Here is a 19910-nt window from a genome sequence, read left to right as displayed (position 1 = left end):
TCACTGTCAATGAGGGGAGAAATCCTGATTTCTTTCTGATATGGTCTCCATTCATCTGCTGTTCTGAGGTCCCCCACTGATGCACGGCACGCTGGACTTCAGTTTTGGATGGATGGTGTTCAGTTTTACCCCAGCTCCTGCCATTGCTGTGGAACCCCTCAAGAGCGGCAGTTCCCTTAGGCCCTGCCAGTGACCCACACTTCAACTCTCTCACCAGGTGCTGCCTCCCCTCCTCTGGCCTGGAGAACCCATGTAGTCTCTTGGCCTTTGACCCCTCTTCTAAATACATTCATGGGAGCAATGGGAAATCCAGAGTTCTCTTCCTTGCCTTCCAGAGGTTGCAGGAGACTGAGGTGGGTGTATCTTCTTGTATCTCTTCCATGGACTACCACGGAAAACTTCCTGCCTCCAGAAATTTCAGATGATAAGCCCGCACTAATTTCTTTGTTCATTCATCCCTGCGGCAGAAGCTGATGCAGGGGACACCCACAGTCATTCTGATCATCTTCCTGCCAGACATTTACCAATCTTCTCAGTTAAGTGTGGCCATGAGACTGAGTTCATGCCAACAACATGTATCACTTGCTAGTGTAGTTCAGACAGACCTCCAATCTGCTGCATGCTTCTTCCCCTCTTTTGTGGTTGGAATGATGATGAAGATGACACAGTGACCTTGATGCCAGGTAATGCAGATGGCAGAAAAATTTCCAGCCTGATTCCCTAAATGACTTCATGGAGAAGACTGACTACTGCTCCCTTATCCCAAATCTGGTACATGAGAAAGATAGACACTTACTGTGTTTGAACCATCATAGTTTAGGTTACTGTTTATAGTGGTCTAGTTTTCCCCAACTACCATATTCCTGATGCCTGGGGACAGAGGTTGACTTCAGTCCAGGCAGCTCCAGGTCAGTCTAGAGCAAACATGCCTCTGAGGAGAGTGACTCCAGTCTCTTCTTGGACTGGAACCTCCAAGCTATGAGCGATTCTGATAGCCCCTCCCTTGACTTGGAGGGTAGGAGAAGCATCTCCCCCTTCTTCCACAGGGTGGGCAGGAAAACCCTCTTTGGTAGGAGCATGCATTCCCACATAGCCAGTCCCCTCTGCAGGACAGGGAATGATAGTCTTGAGGCTGATTAGGGTAGGGCTGGTTTTTTTAAGTCTTTGTCAGTCCCAGGGTGGAGGTCAAGGTGGTGTAAGGTTCCAGATGTCAAAGTTCTCCATGGAATGTGGGGTACTCATGTGTGGTCTGTGGTATCTGGCTATGGGCTCTAGTGCCAGTTTCAGGGCCATGGGAAAAGTCTCACTCAGCAAACTCTGATGCACAGTGAAATGGCATTGGGCGGGGGAAGCGAGGAATACGGAGGCAACCAGTTTGGGAACTGAGGCTCAGCCCCTGCTGACACGGGTGAGGGGCAGCTGTGAATTCAAGAAGTTGCCAGGCCTGTGTTGTCTAACCTGAGTCTGGAGGCTGTGGATCAGAGTGAAGGGCTGGGGTGCCTGCTGAAGTCTCACGGGGGCATCTTTATCCCGTGGGCTCCTGGCTTGGCTTTTTACCCCACCTCTATTCGAGGAAAACAGATACACACTCAAAGTTTGATGCTTTCAGTTTAATAGTCATTTTTTTTCTCTTCTTTTAGGCTGCAAACTTAAAACCTGGTGCTCCTGGGCATCATTTCTCAGCTTCTCATTACAGCTTTAACTGAATTTGAATCTTTTGGAAAGACGATCCTGGATATCTAGGATAGCCACAGGAAAAAATGAGGAAAGAAGGTGGGAAGAAAGAGGCAAAGGGAGAGGGAGTTCAAGAAGGAGAAAGGAGAGGAAGAGGGAACAGAATATGAATAAGACGTGAAGAGCCCCAGGCGCCACTCACCCCTTCCACCCTCCTCAACTCCATCTTCTTTCCAACTTCACTGTACCCCTGGGGGCCCGACACAGACATCAGAGGGAGGGAGGTTAGATTCACCAGAGGCAGAAGGACAAGCCCTCTCCCCCAATCTGGGCAGGGGAGAGAGGAGGAGAAGTGAGCAGGCTCTGCAGTGGGAAGGTTGGGGGGAGGACCCCAGGGGCATCTGGTATCAGACAACCATGCATTTTGACTGTGAATGAGAAATTTGAGCCATTTGAAGGCACAAAATGAAGGAAGCTTCAATGGGGAGGGGCTGAGGCAGCTCCAGGTCTCCTGTGTAAGGTGGTGATGGGGCATGACCTCTCCTACCTCCCACCATGGACGTGGGAGGTGAGTATTCCCATTCCCACAAGGCTTTGCCTTGGGATGTACTCACCTTGAATTATCTTCTCCGCTTTTCCTCCTGGTTTAGCGGCCTTTTTTGCTTCTTCGAGACGTTTGTTTATCGCGGAGTCTAATTTTGGAGCAGAAGAGTCACATCAGTAGAAAAGCCACCTCATTTAAAGAGAATTCCCACCTCCTCCTCCCTTCCTCCATTATCTCTATATAAATTCCTAAAGTGGAGATGTTTCGCTGAGGGGCCCAGCTTCTCTGTCATAGGAAAGTGGGTGGGCCAGGAAATAAGCCATGTATAGTGCAGGCTGCAAAATATACTACTGCAGAGATTCTGTTTGTGGGTGCAGTGTTCACCCCATTTGTGCCTTGTGTTCAGGGGAATGGATGAATGTCTGCTTCTTCTGGGCTTGTCTTTGCACCTAGCGGCATTATGCAGAACTGCTGCCAGAGACTTCTCCAGGTTGCTGTCTGGTATAGAGACAGAAACTTACGCAGGGGACCTAGTCTTTGCTTCCATATGGGGACCCTGGTTGTCTTCTGAGTTGTCGCTGAAGTCTCCTGGGCTGCTTCTGAGGTTGTCTCTTCGTCTGAAGCAGATTTCTCTGGAGCTGTGGTCTCAGGTTCAGCTACAAACACACCGATTTGTTGATTTTAGCAAAGTCAAGTGTTTGGTTTTCCCCCGCCTTAAGAATGGGTGGCAGGGCCTCAGATACCTAATATGTGCTGGGTGCCAGGATATAGAAGTGACACAGCATAACCCTCCCTCTTAAGGGAGATAGGATTTCTACCCACTATGTGCCCATTATGGACTGAGTGTCTGTGTCCCCCTCCCCAATTTATATGTTGAACTCTTAACCTCCAGTGGAATGATGTTAGAAGGCGGGGCCTTAGGGAGGTAATTAGATCATGAGGTGAAGCCCTCGTGAATGAGATTAGTGCCCTTGTAGAAAGGACTCCAGAGACATCTCTCTCCCCTTCTTCCCACCATGTGAGGGTACAGTGAAAAGCTGGCAGTCTTCAACCTGGAAAAGGGTCCTCACCAGAACCTGACCATGCTGACACCCTGATCTCAGACTTGTAACCTCCAGAACTATGAGAAATATCTTCCTGTTGCGTAACCCAGCCTATGATTACTTGTTGGAGCAGCCTGAATGGACTAAGACAGAGCCTCTCAGAAGATGGGCAGGGTTGGGCACTTGTCACAGACTGGGTTGAGGAGGAATTGGGGCGGGGGGCGGGGGTAATCAGGGAGCACAGTAGAGAAAAGCTGGGTCTTGAAGGCAGGATTTTGGCAGGGAAGATGTTCTAAGGGGCTTCCTTGGGGACAGGAAGTGAGTCAGCAAGAGCTCCAGGGAAGGCATGTGTGGGACAGGTGGGTGAAATGCAAAGAAGTTCAACTTAGCAGACGTGGGTGGTACATGAAGGAGAGGCAGGGAAAAGAGGGGTGGGAGTGGGGTCTAAGGCCGGATAGTGGGCACCTCGCAAAGGAGCTTGTACTTACGAGAGCTGTTTGTGGGCAAAGGTGTGAATCCCTCGTGGGATGTTGAACTTATTATTTAAGCTCATCTTTTTCTCTCTTTTATTCACAAAAGCCTTCTTCCCATTCTCCCCACTACTCTTGCCTGTATGGGTTCCCTACTTCTTCCTTACACCTGTTCCACTCCAATCCATGCTCCTCCGTTACCACCACGGGCAGGACCCAGGCCCTCCCCCTGAGTCCCTCCCCCAGCCTCCACTGACATCCCAGCTGTTCCACTTTCCCCCAGGGCAGGGACCAGAGGGCAAGAAGTACTCACGGCTCGGAGTTTGCGCGTCACCGGTGGTGGTATTTTCTGTAACCGAGAAGAGAGATGACAGTGAGGACTGAATGTGACCCACACTGTAGCCGCCCTCCCTCCCATTCCCAGTCCTGAGCTCTCAGGAACGTTTGTGGACTCAGGGGGGACAGATTTCCCTGTTGGTTGAACATGTCTTTCTGTCACACCAGTAGGGCCCATCAGAACATTCATGTTGATGTTTAACTCCTCCTGCAGTTTTTTGAAGCAGGTTCTCCTCAGAAAAGTGGAATATTCCTCTGAGAACTCGCCTCCTCCTGACCTGCTTCTGGCTTTTGAGGCTGTCCCTAAGACAGAGTGAAGGAGCCAGCTTGGCTTGTGGTGGTGGAGGGTGGCAGTGCAGGGGCCACTGGGCCACACCCGAGTGGTTTATGGGATTGGTCTCTAGCTCTAATTCCCCTTATTCTTTCAACACACCGTCTATGAGAAGCTCTCTGCTAAGTGGAGGAGGTTCACTGATGAAGAAGGGGGACAAGACCCCACCTAGTGAGCTAACATTCTATTATGTAATTATTTAGTTCCAAGATGTGCTGGTGCAATAAGGGCAAACGAGGTGTCATTGGTCCTTCATAGATTTTTTTTGAGGAAGACTTTCTTGAAGAACTAATACCTAATATGAGATTTCACAGATGAGAAAGCATTGGTCAGGTGACATTCAGAGTTGGCTTAGGGAAGGGGACAGAGAGAGGTAAAGCATCCCAGGCAGCGGGAAGAGCAAGAAGGAAGGTCCCAAAGTTTGAGGAATTGCATGGTTGTCTTGGCCCAAAGAGTGCTTTTGTGCAATTGGCAAAGGAATCTGGAGAGACAGCCATGGGCAGGGTTCACCGCTTAGCAAGTGGAACATGGGCTGGATTTCAGCCCCCATCCCCCCTGCCTGGCACCCTTGTGCAGGGGACAACCTGCCCAGTCATATGCAGTGGCGCATAGGCCCTGCAAGAAGGCCAGTGTGACTATCATAGTGGGTAAAGGAGGGTGCGTGAAGAGATGAGCCAGGGAGCAGGCAGGGCCAGGGGGTTCCCTGAGGCCACATGTGGAGAATTGGGGGGAAGGGTCATTTGCAGAGGCAGGAGAAGCCAGCACAGCACTGGGAGAGAAAGAGAGGAATGAAGACAGAAGCTAAGGCTGCCCTGGACTGTGAGGGCTCTGGTGGGTGCAGGGGGAGGGCCATACTCACGGGCACAGACCAGGGTCCCAGCCAGAGCTGTCAGAAGGAGGAGAGCTGCGAGTCTCATGCTTGAGGATCAGGACTGGGTCTAACCACAGAATCCTTGGAGGGTCCGGAATACAGTGCTGGGATGGCTGGGCCCTTTTAAGGATACCAAGGGCCAATGGGGAACAAGCTTGGAGGGGTGTGACTTTCCCCTCCTCCTCCCCTTCTTCACCAGGTCTTCACCTGCTAAGTCAACAAGGGTGAACTGGGACTGGCTGACACCTGGCATCCTTGCAGGAAGATCCTTTCCCTACTGACTTTCAGTCATCTCCTTCCTTCTCCACCCCACAAGCCCCCTGGGTTCACATCTCTGGCATCCAAGGGACAGAAGGCAGAGCAGGTTTGGTTTGAGGAGGTTCTAAAGCGTGTCTGTTGAGAGTACTGGTAGGACTCTTAGTCCTGGCATCCCTCCAGGAGGAGGTTGGGGGCTTGGGAGACTGCTTTGCCCGCCTCTTGCCTAGATCTCCAGAGGACTCAGAGCAGGGACTTGAAGGTTCCTCCAGACTAAGTGAGCCCTGTTCCCTGGGGAGGCCACATGCAGAACATTTGGGGACTGAGTTCATGGCTCCTTTATCCTTTTGAGCCTTCTCTACAGTTGTCTTCTGTTCTTGACCCTGTCTTCCCCATAGGAGGAACACCCCCAGCCCCACATTGGCCCCTGTCAACCTCTATGTCCAGGCCCAAACAATGGGATCCCACATCTGAGAGGATCTCCTGGTTAAAGGAAGATTGTCATTCACTGAAGCTGACCCATGGTCAGAAAAGCAGATAATTCTCTTTGACTTGGGCATTCTTCCTCCCCTGAGCTGGGCATGAATGGGCCTGGATTTGAGTTCTGGCTTTGTCATATACATAAGACAGTGTACTGTCATACACTGAAAAGCTTTAGGATTTTCATTTGTCATCTAGGAGTTGTGGCTCCTGTGTACAGGAGAGTGGTGAGATAACATATGGCAAAGCATTTTATAGACAATACATTTCTATGGAGATGTGTGGGATTCTTGAACTTGAAGAGGGTTCATCTTTCTGGGTAGGTTTGATCAGACTGGTGCTAAATGCTAAATCAAATGGACCTGAGAAGAAACAGGAGCCACTTGAGGAGCTCATGAGTGGAGAATAGGGTAGTAGATACCAATTTGTGGTTCTCCATTTGCTGGGTGTTTGTTCTTACCAGGCTCTGGGTGGTCCTGCAGGCTTCTCTGCCTCATGGATACTCTGAGGCAGAGAAGGGGGTATTGGGAAGTATTTGACATGAAGGTGTTTTGGTACCTGGGTTCAGAGCATTAATCTCCTGAGGAGGTAGAGGGGTGGGACATTATAGGCATGAGGAGTGAGCTCTTTCAGGCCACTTCACCCATCCTTAACCTCCAGATAAGATGATCATCACATTTGGGCAGCTGATCTGCTTCAGACACGGGGTGTGGGACCTGGGCTAAAGTAATTGCTCCCGCACTAACTCCCTGTGTGGTTTGATATTTGAAATTTATCTGGCATCTAATGGTGGTCAGTAGGTGAAGAAGAATGCTTTGAACTAACACAGGGATAGGACTTGGCAACTGACTGCCCATCTGAGGAGCCTTGAAGGTGATGGGGAGGGCTGAGGGACAGGAGAACATTTTCTTTATGTGTGCTCTAGGGTGTGTGCATCCTTACACAATACAGGGAGAAGCTCTGACTCTAGATCCCAGTCTCCCTGAGCATATTAAAAAAGCCAACAGAAGCAAACTATGATATTTGCACAAGTTTTTTTCTAAGAGGAAATGAGAACTTTGGCATCAATATTAGAGCTGTCATAGAGCAAGTTCTTTCCAAATGTCATTGTTCATTCCCTTTCCTCTCCCAATCCTCCTCTTTGCTACAGGAATGAAAAAAGCAAGTATGGACATAAGTGGGGGGAGGGGAAAGGTGGGGATTCTTGCTCTATAGGAAATTTTCATAACTTTATGACAGGGCCCAAGTCCAATGTTATCCCAAATGATAGGGCCTGGGAAAGAGTTGGATGAGTATATTAAAGAAAAGAGATGCACCTCATGTATCTGGGTGACGGCTGTCCTCTGTGATGTCTTGTCTTCTAGGGTATCTGACCTCCATGATGACTGTAAGTTTGCCCATCTGTGTCTTTTCTCAGGTGCTGGTAATTCTCTGTCCATCCTACTTCCCTCCCCTTCCTGCCTCAGATCTAGTGTCTGCCCACTTCTTCCCTGGTCTGGAAGGATGACCTTTGTGGGCTGTGTCACCTGGGCTTCCCTGGCCTCTAGCTTCTGGTTGAGTTTGGACAATGACAGGCACTGGTGGGCGATCAGAGGATGGGAAGAGAATTTGGTCAAGACGTTTGTTCCTCCTGCTCGCTCCCTGCTTTGGCATGTGTGCTAGGCCGACTTCTAACGTGGCTTCCAAAGATCCCCAGTTCCTGGTACTCATGCCCTTGGGTAATCTCTTCTGTCTAAGCTTGGGCTGGACCTAGTGATTTGCTTCTAACAAATAGAAAACGACAAAAGTGATGGGATGTCTGTCACTTTTGAGCTTAGGCTATAAAAGACTATGACTGTTGGATGGACTTGGAGAGTATTATGTTAAGTGAAATAAGCCAGTCAGAGAAAGACAAACAGCATATGATTTTGATTATATGTGGAAACTAATGGGCAAAACAAACAAGCAAACAAAATAGAGCAGACTCATAGATACAGAGAACAGACTGACAGCTGTCCGATGGGAGGGATTTTGGGAGGCTGAGCGATAAAGGGGAAGGGATTAAGCAAAAAACCCCACACCAACAACTCTTAGACACAAACTATAGTGTGGTGATTACCAGAGGGAAAGGGGGTGGGGGCAAGTAGAAGAGAGTAAAGTGGGGAATAAATGGTGACGGAAGGAGACTTGACTTTGGATGGGGAACACACAATACAATACACAAATGATGTATTATAGAACTGTACGCTTGAAACCTATATAATTTTATTAACCGATGTCACCCCAACAAAGTCAATAAAAATTAATTATAAAAAAGGATTGTGACTATTGTCTTGCTTAGTCTCTCTCTCTCTCTCTGGATCTGCTCAGCTTGCTGGCTCCAGTGAAGCGAGTTGCCATGGTGTGAGTGGCTTTATGGGGAGGCCCACATGGCAAGGTACTGATGGCAGCTTTAGACTGCAGCCAGGGAGGAATGGAGGCCCTGAGTCCAGCAGTCTTCAAGGAACTGAATCCTGCCAACAGTCATGTGACTGAGTTTGAAAGTGGACCCTTTCATAGCCTTGACGACAACTTCACTGCAGTCCTGTCAGAGACTGAGTGGAGGACTCAGCCAAGCTGCACCTGGACTCTTGGCCCACAGCAACCGTGATATAAGAAGTGATGCTGTTTTAAACTACTAGGTTTTGAAATAATTGGTTATTTATCCACAAATATTTAATACTGCATGGTGTGGCAATGGCAGTGTTGCTCTATGCTTTGACTATAGTATAGCTTCTATCCAGTGGCCCTGGTTTCACAGCTGCTTCTCCTAACTGGTCTCAGGGAAAACCATTTTCTCCCTGTGCTGCTTCAGTTTTAGGGATGGTAATGGCTTCCTGCTGTTGCTAGTCCTTACTTGAACCTTTGTGAATATATATAAATATATTTTTTCATTAAAGAATCCTTTGAAAAGCCCTTCTGAATGTCATTTGTTTTCTGCTAGAACCCTGACTGATATACCCCACCCCATCTGACCTGTGCTGAATGTCTTTTCCCTGTTCCCTTCTGTGTGTGAAACCCTGTCCTGGGGTAGGAGGGGTAGCAGGGACTGCAAAGGGAAGAAGTGACCCAGAGTCCCTGGAGTAGATAATTCCCACATTCAAGACACAGTGTCACAGTTTTGTCTACAAGACCATCTTGCCCTGAACTGCTGTGGTCTCTGTTGAGCTCTTGTGGGGTTACCCAAGCTCTGCCATACTCCCCTGTTGCCGTTGATCATTCACCTTGGTCAGTGGGGGTGGTGTGAAGAGAAAGCAATAAAGTAGAGCTTTTAAAACACCAGTTCTACTTTAACAAACACGCAGCATGTAATACGTGCTAAACAGTTCTCAGAGACTTATACATTTTAATATCATTTAACCCTCATAACGACCCAATGAGATAAATACGACTACTCTCACTTTACAGATGAGAAAACTAAGGCAAAGGTGGGTTAAGGAAGTGGTCCAGGATCACACAGTGGCATAGCTGGTTTCCAACATGGACTTTCTGGTTCCAGGTTCTGTGCTATCAACCACAACTCTCTGCTTGAATATTAAATTCCAATTTGCAATAGATATTAGGGTGCTGTAACATTAAGTTTCTCTAGTCTTAACTAATCACTATCTGCACTAGTCAGGGTTCTCTAAGGATAACAGAACCAATTGTGTGTGCGTGTGTATATATTTATTTATCGAAGGAATGGTTTACATGATTATAGAGCCTGGCTAGCCTCAAATCTGGAGTCTGAAGACTGTCAGGCTGAAGACTCAGGAAAGAGCCTATGTTGTGGTTCAAGTCGAAAGGCCATCTGCTGGCAGAATTCCCTCTTGCTCCAGGGAGGTCAGTCTTTTGTTGTATTCAGTCCGTCAGCTGATTGAATGAGACCCACTCATATTATGGAGGGCAATCTGCTTTACTCAAAGTCCACTGATTTAAATGTTAATCTTACCCAAAAACACCCTTACAGAAATATCCAAAATAATGCCTGACCGCATATCTGGGCACTTGTGGCCTAGCCAAGTTGATCCATAAAATAAACCATCACAGTACCCTTTGATATTTTAATTTTGAAAGGCTGGTGAACATCAGGTAGGGCCTAGAGGGAAAAATAAAAGTGCAACTTCAGAAAGCTTTTTCCAGACCTTAACATGAAGAACTCTTATTTTCTCTTCCTGGTTTCACAGGTGAAGTGGTAAGCTCCAGGGAGCCACAGAGCAAGTCCTCAAAGAACAGAGAGCCAGCTTCCTCCTGCCCTGGTCTAAGCAATTCTCATGGATCCCGCGTGGTCCTGCTACTTCACTTGGCAATGTCCAGATAGGGACTTGGAGTCAAAGGCCAGGGTTTGGGGTTGCAAATTTCAATGCCTACAGGAGTTAGGCAAGTAACGTAAATGAGCCAGGCAGGCCAGGTGTAAGGCTGACAACAGTGCAGGTGCAATGATTAATGCTAAATGCCTCTCCACCTCAACATTAGCAAGTGGTAGAACTGGAGCAAACTGGAGTGTGTCTGTCCTGTCTATAGTGGTCAGCTGCCCCTCCCTCAAGCTGATTATTGCCAGATGTTTTAGTTCTTCAAGGAAAATCCAACATCTGGATTTCCATGTGAAATCTCCTGATTTTCTTTCTTCTTCTTTTTTATATATTTTATGTAATAGTTTTACTTTTTATTCTGAAATAACTTCAGACTTGCAGGGAATTTGCAAAAAACACACAAAACACAAACCAAACAAAGCAACAAAACTCTTCCTAGGTCCACTGGGGACGGGAGTCTCCACATGTTAACATTTACTCATGCTCACTTTATCATTCTCTATCTTTGTCCCTGTCTCTTTCTCTGTTTTTCCTGAACTTTTTTGAGAATTGGAGCTGAATTTTTAGTAGACATGACACAAGACCCCTTTAGACATGGGCGTGCAGTCCTTGACTGTCTCCATGATGGCAAATCCTGGTCCTTGTGGGTTAACATTATCTTTGGAAACAACGGTTTATTGACTACTCTGGACTTGGTGGATTCCCCCGCCTTGCAAATAGTGCTTCCAAATATGCACTGTCTAATCTCCCTTTCCGGTTTTTGATGACACATTGAGCAGATTCCACACTTTTTCAGTTCTTTTTGTTATTAAGAATCCACCTTGTTTAAAACCTTTCCTCCTTTCCTCTTCCCAGCAGACATGAAAGGAGTAGGCTCTGGTTCTGACTCTCAGGGGAGGTGAGGCAGGGCAGGCAGGCAGGCAGAGATTCTGAGATAACTGGTCACTGTCAATGAGGGGAGAAATCCTGATTTCTTTCTGATATGGTCTCCATTCATCTGCTGTTCTGAGGTCCCCCACTGATGCACGGCACGCTGGACTTCAGTTTTGGATGGATGGTGTTCAGTTTTACCCCAGCTCCTGCCATTGCTGTGGAACCCCTCAAGAGCGGCAGTTCCCTTAGGCCCTGCCAGTGACCCACACTTCAACTCTCTCACCAGGTGCTGCCTCCCCTCCTCTGGCCTGGAGAACCCATGTAGTCTCTTGGCCTTTGACCCCTCTTCTAAATACATTCATGGGAGCAATGGGAAATCCAGAGTTCTCTTCCTTGCCTTCCAGAGGTTGCAGGAGACTGAGGTGGGTGTATCTTCTTGTATCTCTTCCATGGACTACCACGGAAAACTTCCTGCCTCCAGAAATTTCAGATGATAAGCCCGCACTAATTTCTTTGTTCATTCATCCCTGCGGCAGAAGCTGATGCAGGGGACACCCACAGTCATTCTGATCATCTTCCTGCCAGACATTTACCAATCTTCTCAGTTAAGTGTGGCCATGAGACTGAGTTCATGCCAACAACATGTATCACTTGCTAGTGTAGTTCAGACAGACCTCCAATCTGCTGCATGCTTCTTCCCCTCTTTTGTGGTTGGAATGATGATGAAGATGACACAGTGACCTTGATGCCAGGTAATGCAGATGGCAGAAAAATTTCCAGCCTGATTCCCTAAATGACTTCATGGAGAAGACTGACTACTGCTCCCTTATCCCAAATCTGGTACATGAGAAAGATAGACACTTACTGTGTTTGAACCATCATAGTTTAGGTTACTGTTTATAGTGGTCTAGTTTTCCCCAACTACCATATTCCTGATGCCTGGGGACAGAGGTTGACTTCAGTCCAGGCAGCTCCAGGTCAGTCTAGAGCAAACATGCCTCTGAGGAGAGTGACTCCAGTCTCTTCTTGGACTGGAACCTCCAAGCTATGAGCGATTCTGATAGCCCCTCCCTTGACTTGGAGGGTAGGAGAAGCATCTCCCCCTTCTTCCACAGGGTGGGCAGGAAAACCCTCTTTGGTAGGAGCATGCATTCCCACATAGCCAGTCCCCTCTGCAGGACAGGGAATGATAGTCTTGAGGCTGATTAGGGTAGGGCTGGTTTTTTTAAGTCTTTGTCAGTCCCAGGGTGGAGGTCAAGGTGGTGTAAGGTTCCAGATGTCAAAGTTCTCCATGGAATGTGGGGTACTCATGTGTGGTCTGTGGTATCTGGCTATGGGCTCTAGTGCCAGTTTCAGGGCCATGGGAAAAGTCTCACTCAGCAAACTCTGATGCACAGTGAAATGGCATTGGGCGGGGGAAGCGAGGAATACGGAGGCAACCAGTTTGGGAACTGAGGCTCAGCCCCTGCTGACACGGGTGAGGGGCAGCTGTGAATTCAAGAAGTTGCCAGGCCTGTGTTGTCTAACCTGAGTCTGGAGGCTGTGGATCAGAGTGAAGGGCTGGGGTGCCTGCTGAAGTCTCACGGGGGCATCTTTATCCCGTGGGCTCCTGGCTTGGCTTTTTACCCCACCTCTATTCGAGGAAAACAGATACACACTCAAAGTTTGATGCTTTCAGTTTAATAGTCATTTTTTTTCTCTTCTTTTAGGCTGCAAACTTAAAACCTGGTGCTCCTGGGCATCATTTCTCAGCTTCTCATTACAGCTTTAACTGAATTTGAATCTTTTGGAAAGACGATCCTGGATATCTAGGATAGCCACAGGAAAAAATGAGGAAAGAAGGTGGGAAGAAAGAGGCAAAGGGAGAGGGAGTTCAAGAAGGAGAAAGGAGAGGAAGAGGGAACAGAATATGAATAAGACGTGAAGAGCCCCAGGCGCCACTCACCCCTTCCACCCTCCTCAACTCCATCTTCTTTCCAACTTCACTGTACCCCTGGGGGCCCGACACAGACATCAGAGGGAGGGAGGTTAGATTCACCAGAGGCAGAAGGACAAGCCCTCTCCCCCAATCTGGGCAGGGGAGAGAGGAGGAGAAGTGAGCAGGCTCTGCAGTGGGAAGGTTGGGGGGAGGACCCCAGGGGCATCTGGTATCAGACAACCATGCATTTTGACTGTGAATGAGAAATTTGAGCCATTTGAAGGCACAAAATGAAGGAAGCTTCAATGGGGAGGGGCTGAGGCAGCTCCAGGTCTCCTGTGTAAGGTGGTGATGGGGCATGACCTCTCCTACCTCCCACCATGGACGTGGGAGGTGAGTATTCCCATTCCCACAAGGCTTTGCCTTGGGATGTACTCACCTTGAATTATCTTCTCCGCTTTTCCTCCTGGTTTAGCGGCCTTTTTTGCTTCTTCGAGACGTTTGTTTATCGCGGAGTCTAATTTTGGAGCAGAAGAGTCACATCAGTAGAAAAGCCACCTCATTTAAAGAGAATTCCCACCTCCTCCTCCCTTCCTCCATTATCTCTATATAAATTCCTAAAGTGGAGATGTTTCGCTGAGGGGCCCAGCTTCTCTGTCATAGGAAAGTGGGTGGGCCAGGAAATAAGCCATGTATAGTGCAGGCTGCAAAATATACTACTGCAGAGATTCTGTTTGTGGGTGCAGTGTTCACCCCATTTGTGCCTTGTGTTCAGGGGAATGGATGAATGTCTGCTTCTTCTGGGCTTGTCTTTGCACCTAGCGGCATTATGCAGAACTGCTGCCAGAGACTTCTCCAGGTTGCTGTCTGGTATAGAGACAGAAACTTACGCAGGGGACCTAGTCTTTGCTTCCATATGGGGACCCTGGTTGTCTTCTGAGTTGTCGCTGAAGTCTCCTGGGCTGCTTCTGAGGTTGTCTCTTCGTCTGAAGCAGATTTCTCTGGAGCTGTGGTCTCAGGTTCAGCTACAAACACACCGATTTGTTGATTTTAGCAAAGTCAAGTGTTTGGTTTTCCCCCGCCTTAAGAATGGGTGGCAGGGCCTCAGATACCTAATATGTGCTGGGTGCCAGGATATAGAAGTGACACAGCATAACCCTCCCTCTTAAGGGAGATAGGATTTCTACCCACTATGTGCCCATTATGGACTGAGTGTCTGTGTCCCCCTCCCCAATTTATATGTTGAACTCTTAACCTCCAGTGGAATGATGTTAGAAGGCGGGGCCTTAGGGAGGTAATTAGATCATGAGGTGAAGCCCTCGTGAATGAGATTAGTGCCCTTGTAGAAAGGACTCCAGAGACATCTCTCTCCCCTTCTTCCCACCATGTGAGGGTACAGTGAAAAGCTGGCAGTCTTCAACCTGGAAAAGGGTCCTCACCAGAACCTGACCATGCTGACACCCTGATCTCAGACTTGTAACCTCCAGAACTATGAGAAATATCTTCCTGTTGCGTAACCCAGCCTATGATTACTTGTTGGAGCAGCCTGAATGGACTAAGACAGAGCCTCTCAGAAGATGGGCAGGGTTGGGCACTTGTCACAGACTGGGTTGAGGAGGAATTGGGGCGGGGGGCGGGGGTAATCAGGGAGCACAGTAGAGAAAAGCTGGGTCTTGAAGGCAGGATTTTGGCAGGGAAGATGTTCTAAGGGGCTTCCTTGGGGACAGGAAGTGAGTCAGCAAGAGCTCCAGGGAAGGCATGTGTGGGACAGGTGGGTGAAATGCAAAGAAGTTCAACTTAGCAGACGTCGGTGGTACATGAAGGAGAGGCAGGGAAAAGAGGGGTGGGAGTGGGGTCTAAGGCCGGATAGTGGGCACCTCGCAAAGGAGCTTGTACTTACGAGAGCTGTTTGTGGGCAAAGGTGTGAATCCCTCGTGGGATGTTGAACTTATTATTTAAGCTCATCTTTTTCTCTCTTTTATTCACAAAAGCCTTCTTCCCATTCTCCCCACTACTCTTGCCTGTATGGGTTCCCTACTTCTTCCTTACACCTGTTCCACTCCAATCCATGCTCCTCCGTTACCACCACGGGCAGGACCCAGGCCCTCCCCCTGAGTCCCTCCCCCAGCCTCCACTGACATCCCAGCTGTTCCACTTTCCCCCAGGGCAGGGACCAGAGGGCAAGAAGTACTCACGGCTCGGAGTTTGCGCGTCACCGGTGGTGGTATTTTCTGTAACCGAGAAGAGAGATGACAGTGAGGACTGAATGTGACCCACACTGTAGCCGCCCTCCCTCCCATTCCCAGTCCTGAGCTCTCAGGAACGTTTGTGGACTCAGGGGGGACAGATTTCCCTGTTGGTTGAACATGTCTTTCTGTCACACCAGTAGGGCCCATCAGAACATTCATGTTGATGTTTAACTCCTCCTGCAGTTTTTTGAAGCAGGTTCTCCTCAGAAAAGTGGAATATTCCTCTGAGAACTCGCCTCCTCCTGACCTGCTTCTGGCTTTTGAGGCTGTCCCTAAGACAGAGTGAAGGAGCCAGCTTGGCTTGTGGTGGTGGAGGGTGGCAGTGCAGGGGCCACTGGGCCACACCCGAGTGGTTTATGGGATTGGTCTCTAGCTCTAATTCCCCTTATTCTTTCAACACACCGTCTATGAGAAGCTCTCTGCTAAGTGGAGGAGGTTCACTGATGAAGAAGGGGGACAAGACCCCACCTAGTGAGCTAACATTCTATTATGTAATTATTTAGTTCCAAGATGTGCTGGTGCAATAAGGGCAAACGAGGTGTCATTGGTCCTTCATAGATTTTTTTTGAGGAAGACTTTCTTGAAGAACTAATACCTAATATGAGATTTCACAGATGAGAAAGCATTGGTCAGGTGACATTCAGAGTTGGCTTAGGGAAGGGGACAGAGAGAGGTAAAGCATCCCAGGCAGCGGGAAGAGCAAGAAGGAAGGTCCCAAAGTTTGAGGAATTGCATGGTTGTCTTGGCCCAAAGAGTGCTTTTGTGCAATTGGCAAAGGAATCTGGAGAGACAGCCATGGGCAGGGTTCACCGCTTAGCAAGTGGAACATGGGCTGGATTTCAGCCCCCATCCCCCCTGCCTGGCACCCTTGTGCAGGGGACAACCTGCCCAGTCATATGCAGTGGCGCATAGGCCCTGCAAGAAGGCCAGTGTGACTATCATAGTGGGTAAAGGAGGGTGCGTGAAGAGATGAGCCAGGGAGCAGGCAGGGCCAGGGGGTTCCCTGAGGCCACATGTGGAGAATTGGGGGGAAGGGTCATTTGCAGAGGCAGGAGAAGCCAGCACAGCACTGGGAGAGAAAGAGAGGAATGAAGACAGAAGCTAAGGCTGCCCTGGACTGTGAGGGCTCTGGTGGGTGCAGGGGGAGGGCCATACTCACGGGCACAGACCAGGGTCCCAGCCAGAGCTGTCAGAAGGAGGAGAGCTGCGAGTCTCATGCTTGAGGATCAGGACTGGGTCTAACCACAGAATCCTTGGAGGGTCCGGAATACAGTGCTGGGATGGCTGGGCCCTTTTAAGGATACCAAGGGCCAATGGGGAACAAGCTTGGAGGGGTGTGACTTTCCCCTCCTCCTCCCCTTCTTCACCAGGTCTTCACCTGCTAAGTCAACAAGGGTGAACTGGGACTGGCTGACACCTGGCATCCTTGCAGGAAGATCCTTTCCCTACTGACTTTCAGTCATCTCCTTCCTTCTCCACCCCACAAGCCCCCTGGGTTCACATCTCTGGCATCCAAGGGACAGAAGGCAGAGCAGGTTTGGTTTGAGGAGGTTCTAAAGCGTGTCTGTTGAGAGTACTGGTAGGACTCTTAGTCCTGGCATCCCTCCAGGAGGAGGTTGGGGGCTTGGGAGACTGCTTTGCCCGCCTCTTGCCTAGATCTCCAGAGGACTCAGAGCAGGGACTTGAAGGTTCCTCCAGACTAAGTGAGCCCTGTTCCCTGGGGAGGCCACATGCAGAACATTTGGGGACTGAGTTCATGGCTCCTTTATCCTTTTGAGCCTTCTCTACAGTTGTCTTCTGTTCTTGACCCTGTCTTCCCCATAGGAGGAACACCCCCAGCCCCACATTGGCCCCTGTCAACCTCTATGTCCAGGCCCAAACAATGGGATCCCACATCTGAGAGGATCTCCTGGTTAAAGGAAGATTAAACCATTCACTGAAGCTGACCCATGGTCAGAAAAGCAGATAATTCTCTTTGACTTGGGCATTCTTCCTCCCCTGAGCTGGGCATGAATAGGCCTGGATTTGAGTTCTGGCTTTGTCATATACATAAGACAGTGTACTGTCATACACTGAAAAGCTTTAGGATTTTCATTTGTCATCTAGGAGTTGTGGCTCCTGTGTACAGGAGAGTGGTGAGATAACATATGGCAAAGCATTTTATAGACAATACATTTCTATGGAGATGTGTGGGATTCTTGAACTTGAAGAGGGTTCATCTTTCTGGGTAGGTTTGATCAGACTGGTGCTAAATGCTAAATCAAATGGACCTGAGAAGAAACAGGAGCCACTTGAGGAGCTCATGAGTGGAGAATAGGGTAGTAGATACCAATTTGTGGTTCTCCATTTGCTGGGTGTTTGTTCTTACCAGGCTCTGGGTGGTCCTGCAGGCTTCTCTGCCTCATGGATACTCTGAGGCAGAGAAGGGGGTATTGGGAAGTATTTGACATGAAGGTGTTTTGGTACCTGGGTTCAGAGCATTAATCTCCTGAGGAGGTAGAGGGGTGGGACATTATAGGCATGAGGAGTGAGCTCTTTCAGGCCACTTCACCCATCCTTAACCTCCAGATAAGATGATCATCACATTTGGGCAGCTGATCTGCTTCAGACACGGGGTGTGGGACCTGGGCTAAAGTAATTGCTCCCGCACTAACTCCCTGTGTGGTTTGATATTTGAAATTTATCTGGCATCTAATGGTGGTCAGTAGGTGAAGAAGAATGCTTTGAACTAACACAGGGATAGGACTTGGCAACTGACTGCCCATCTGAGGAGCCTTGAAGGTGATGGGGAGGGCTGAGGGACAGGAGAACATTTTCTTTATGTGTGCTCTAGGGTGTGTGCATCCTTACACAATACAGGGAGAAGCTCTGACTCTAGATCCCAGTCTCCCTGAGCATATTAAAAAAGCCAACAGAAGCAAACTATGATATTTGCACAAGTTTTTTTCTAAGAGGAAATGAGAACTTTGGCATCAATATTAGAGCTGTCATAGAGCAAGTTCTTTCCAAATGTCATTGTTCATTCCCTTTCCTCTCCCAATCCTCCTCTTTGCTACAGGAATGAAAAAAGCAAGTATGGACATAAGTGGGGGGAGGGGAAAGGTGGGGATTCTTGCTCTATAGGAAATTTTCATAACTTTATGACAGGGCCCAAGTCCAATGTTATCCCAAATGATAGGGCCTGGGAAAGAGTTGGATGAGTATATTAAAGAAAAGAGATGCACCTCATGTATCTGGGTGACGGCTGTCCTCTGTGATGTCTTGTCTTCTAGGGTATCTGACCTCCATGATGACTGTAAGTTTGCCCATCTGTGTCTTTTCTCAGGTGCTGGTAATTCTCTGTCCATCCTACTTCCCTCCCCTTCCTGCCTCAGATCTAGTGTCTGCCCACTTCTTCCCTGGTCTGGAAGGATGACCTTTGTGGGCTGTGTCACCTGGGCTTCCCTGGCCTCTAGCTTCTGGTTGAGTTTGGACAATGACAGGCACTGGTGGGCGATCAGAGGATGGGAAGAGAATTTGGTCAAGACGTTTGTTCCTCCTGCTCGCTCCCTGCTTTGGCATGTGTGCTAGGCCGACTTCTAACGTGGCTTCCAAAGATCCCCAGTTCCTGGTACTCATGCCCTTGGGTAATCTCTTCTGTCTAAGCTTGGGCTGGACCTAGTGATTTGCTTCTAACAAATAGAAAACGACAAAAGTGATGGGATGTCTGTCACTTTTGAGCTTAGGCTATAAAAGACTATGACTGTTGGATGGACTTGGAGAGTATTATGTTAAGTGAAATAAGCCAGTCAGAGAAAGACAAACAGCATATGATTTTGATTATATGTGGAAACTAATGGGCAAAACAAACAAGCAAACAAAATAGAGCAGACTCATAGATACAGAGAACAGACTGACAGCTGTCCGATGGGAGGGATTTTGGGAGGCTGAGCGATAAAGGGGAAGGGATTAAGCAAAAAACCCCACACCAACAACTCTTAGACACAAACTATAGTGTGGTGATTACCAGAGGGAAAGGGGGTGGGGGCAAGTAGAAGAGAGTAAAGTGGGGAATAAATGGTGACGGAAGGAGACTTGACTTTGGATGGGGAACACACAATACAATACACAAATGATGTATTATAGAACTGTACGCTTGAAACCTATATAATTTTATTAACCGATGTCACCCCAACAAAGTCAATAAAAATTAATTATAAAAAAGGATTGTGACTATTGTCTTGCTTAGTCTCTCTCTCTCTCTCTGGATCTGCTCAGCTTGCTGGCTCCAGTGAAGCGAGTTGCCATGGTGTGAGTGGCTTTATGGGGAGGCCCACATGGCAAGGTACTGATGGCAGCTTTAGACTGCAGCCAGGGAGGAATGGAGGCCCTGAGTCCAGCAGTCTTCAAGGAACTGAATCCTGCCAACAGTCATGTGACTGAGTTTGAAAGTGGACCCTTTCATAGCCTTGACGACAACTTCACTGCAGTCCTGTCAGAGACTGAGTGGAGGACTCAGCCAAGCTGCACCTGGACTCTTGGCCCACAGCAACCGTGATATAAGAAGTGATGCTGTT

At 48.5% G+C, this 19910-nt stretch overlaps 2 protein-coding genes across 2 annotated transcripts; both read right to left on the bottom strand.

Annotated features, from left to right (window-relative positions):
- Nucleotides 1-1598: 1598 nt before the first annotated feature.
- On the bottom strand, nt 1599-5367 carry LOC308552814 (uncharacterized protein). Its single transcript, XM_081128195.1, has 5 exons — nt 5258-5367; nt 4045-4080; nt 2740-2874; nt 2289-2366; nt 1599-1739 (listed from the first exon to the last, which is right to left on the bottom strand). The coding sequence occupies exons 1-5, from the start codon at nt 5313-5315 to the stop codon at nt 1699-1701; spliced, it is 348 nt and encodes a 115-aa protein (XP_080984321.1). The 5' UTR covers nt 5316-5367; the 3' UTR covers nt 1599-1698.
- Nucleotides 5368-12854: 7487 nt separating this feature from the next.
- Nucleotides 12855-16623, bottom strand: LOC308552651 (uncharacterized protein). The gene is made up of 5 exons (XM_081127851.1): nt 16514-16623; nt 15301-15336; nt 13996-14130; nt 13545-13622; nt 12855-12995 (listed from the first exon to the last, which is right to left on the bottom strand). The coding sequence occupies exons 1-5, from the start codon at nt 16569-16571 to the stop codon at nt 12955-12957; spliced, it is 348 nt and encodes a 115-aa protein (XP_080983977.1). The 5' UTR covers nt 16572-16623; the 3' UTR covers nt 12855-12954.
- Nucleotides 16624-19910: the final 3287 nt, after the last annotated feature.

Source organism: Miniopterus schreibersii (genome assembly GCF_964146895.1).
Source record: "Miniopterus schreibersii genome assembly, chromosome: 2".
Lineage (NCBI taxonomy): Eukaryota > Metazoa > Chordata > Mammalia > Chiroptera > Miniopteridae > Miniopterus > Miniopterus schreibersii.
The sequence above is the reverse complement of the archived record's forward strand: the minus strand, read 5'-3'. Positions and strand labels throughout refer to the sequence as shown.

What these genes read in the sequence shown, in the direction of transcription:
- LOC308552814 (XM_081128195.1), bottom strand. Translation starts at nt 5,315, where the DNA reads ATGAGACTCGCAGCTCTCCTCCTTCTGACAGCTCTGGCTGGGACCCTG. An exon ending in TGGGACCCTGGTCTGTGCCC is followed by an intron (nt 4,081 to 5,257) that starts GTGAGTATGGCC and finishes TCTCGGTTACAG; the next exon opens with AAAATACCACCACCGGTGAC. An exon ending in TGACGCGCAAACTCCGAGCC is followed by an intron (nt 2,875 to 4,044) that starts GTGAGTACTTCT and finishes GTGTGTTTGTAG; the next exon opens with CTGAACCTGAGACCACAGCT.
- LOC308552651 (XM_081127851.1), bottom strand. Translation starts at nt 16,571, where the DNA reads ATGAGACTCGCAGCTCTCCTCCTTCTGACAGCTCTGGCTGGGACCCTG. An exon ending in TGGGACCCTGGTCTGTGCCC is followed by an intron (nt 15,337 to 16,513) that starts GTGAGTATGGCC and finishes TCTCGGTTACAG; the next exon opens with AAAATACCACCACCGGTGAC. An exon ending in GCAAAGACTAGGTCCCCTGC is followed by an intron (nt 13,623 to 13,995) that starts GTAAGTTTCTGT and finishes CTCCAAAATTAG; the next exon opens with ACTCCGCGATAAACAAACGT.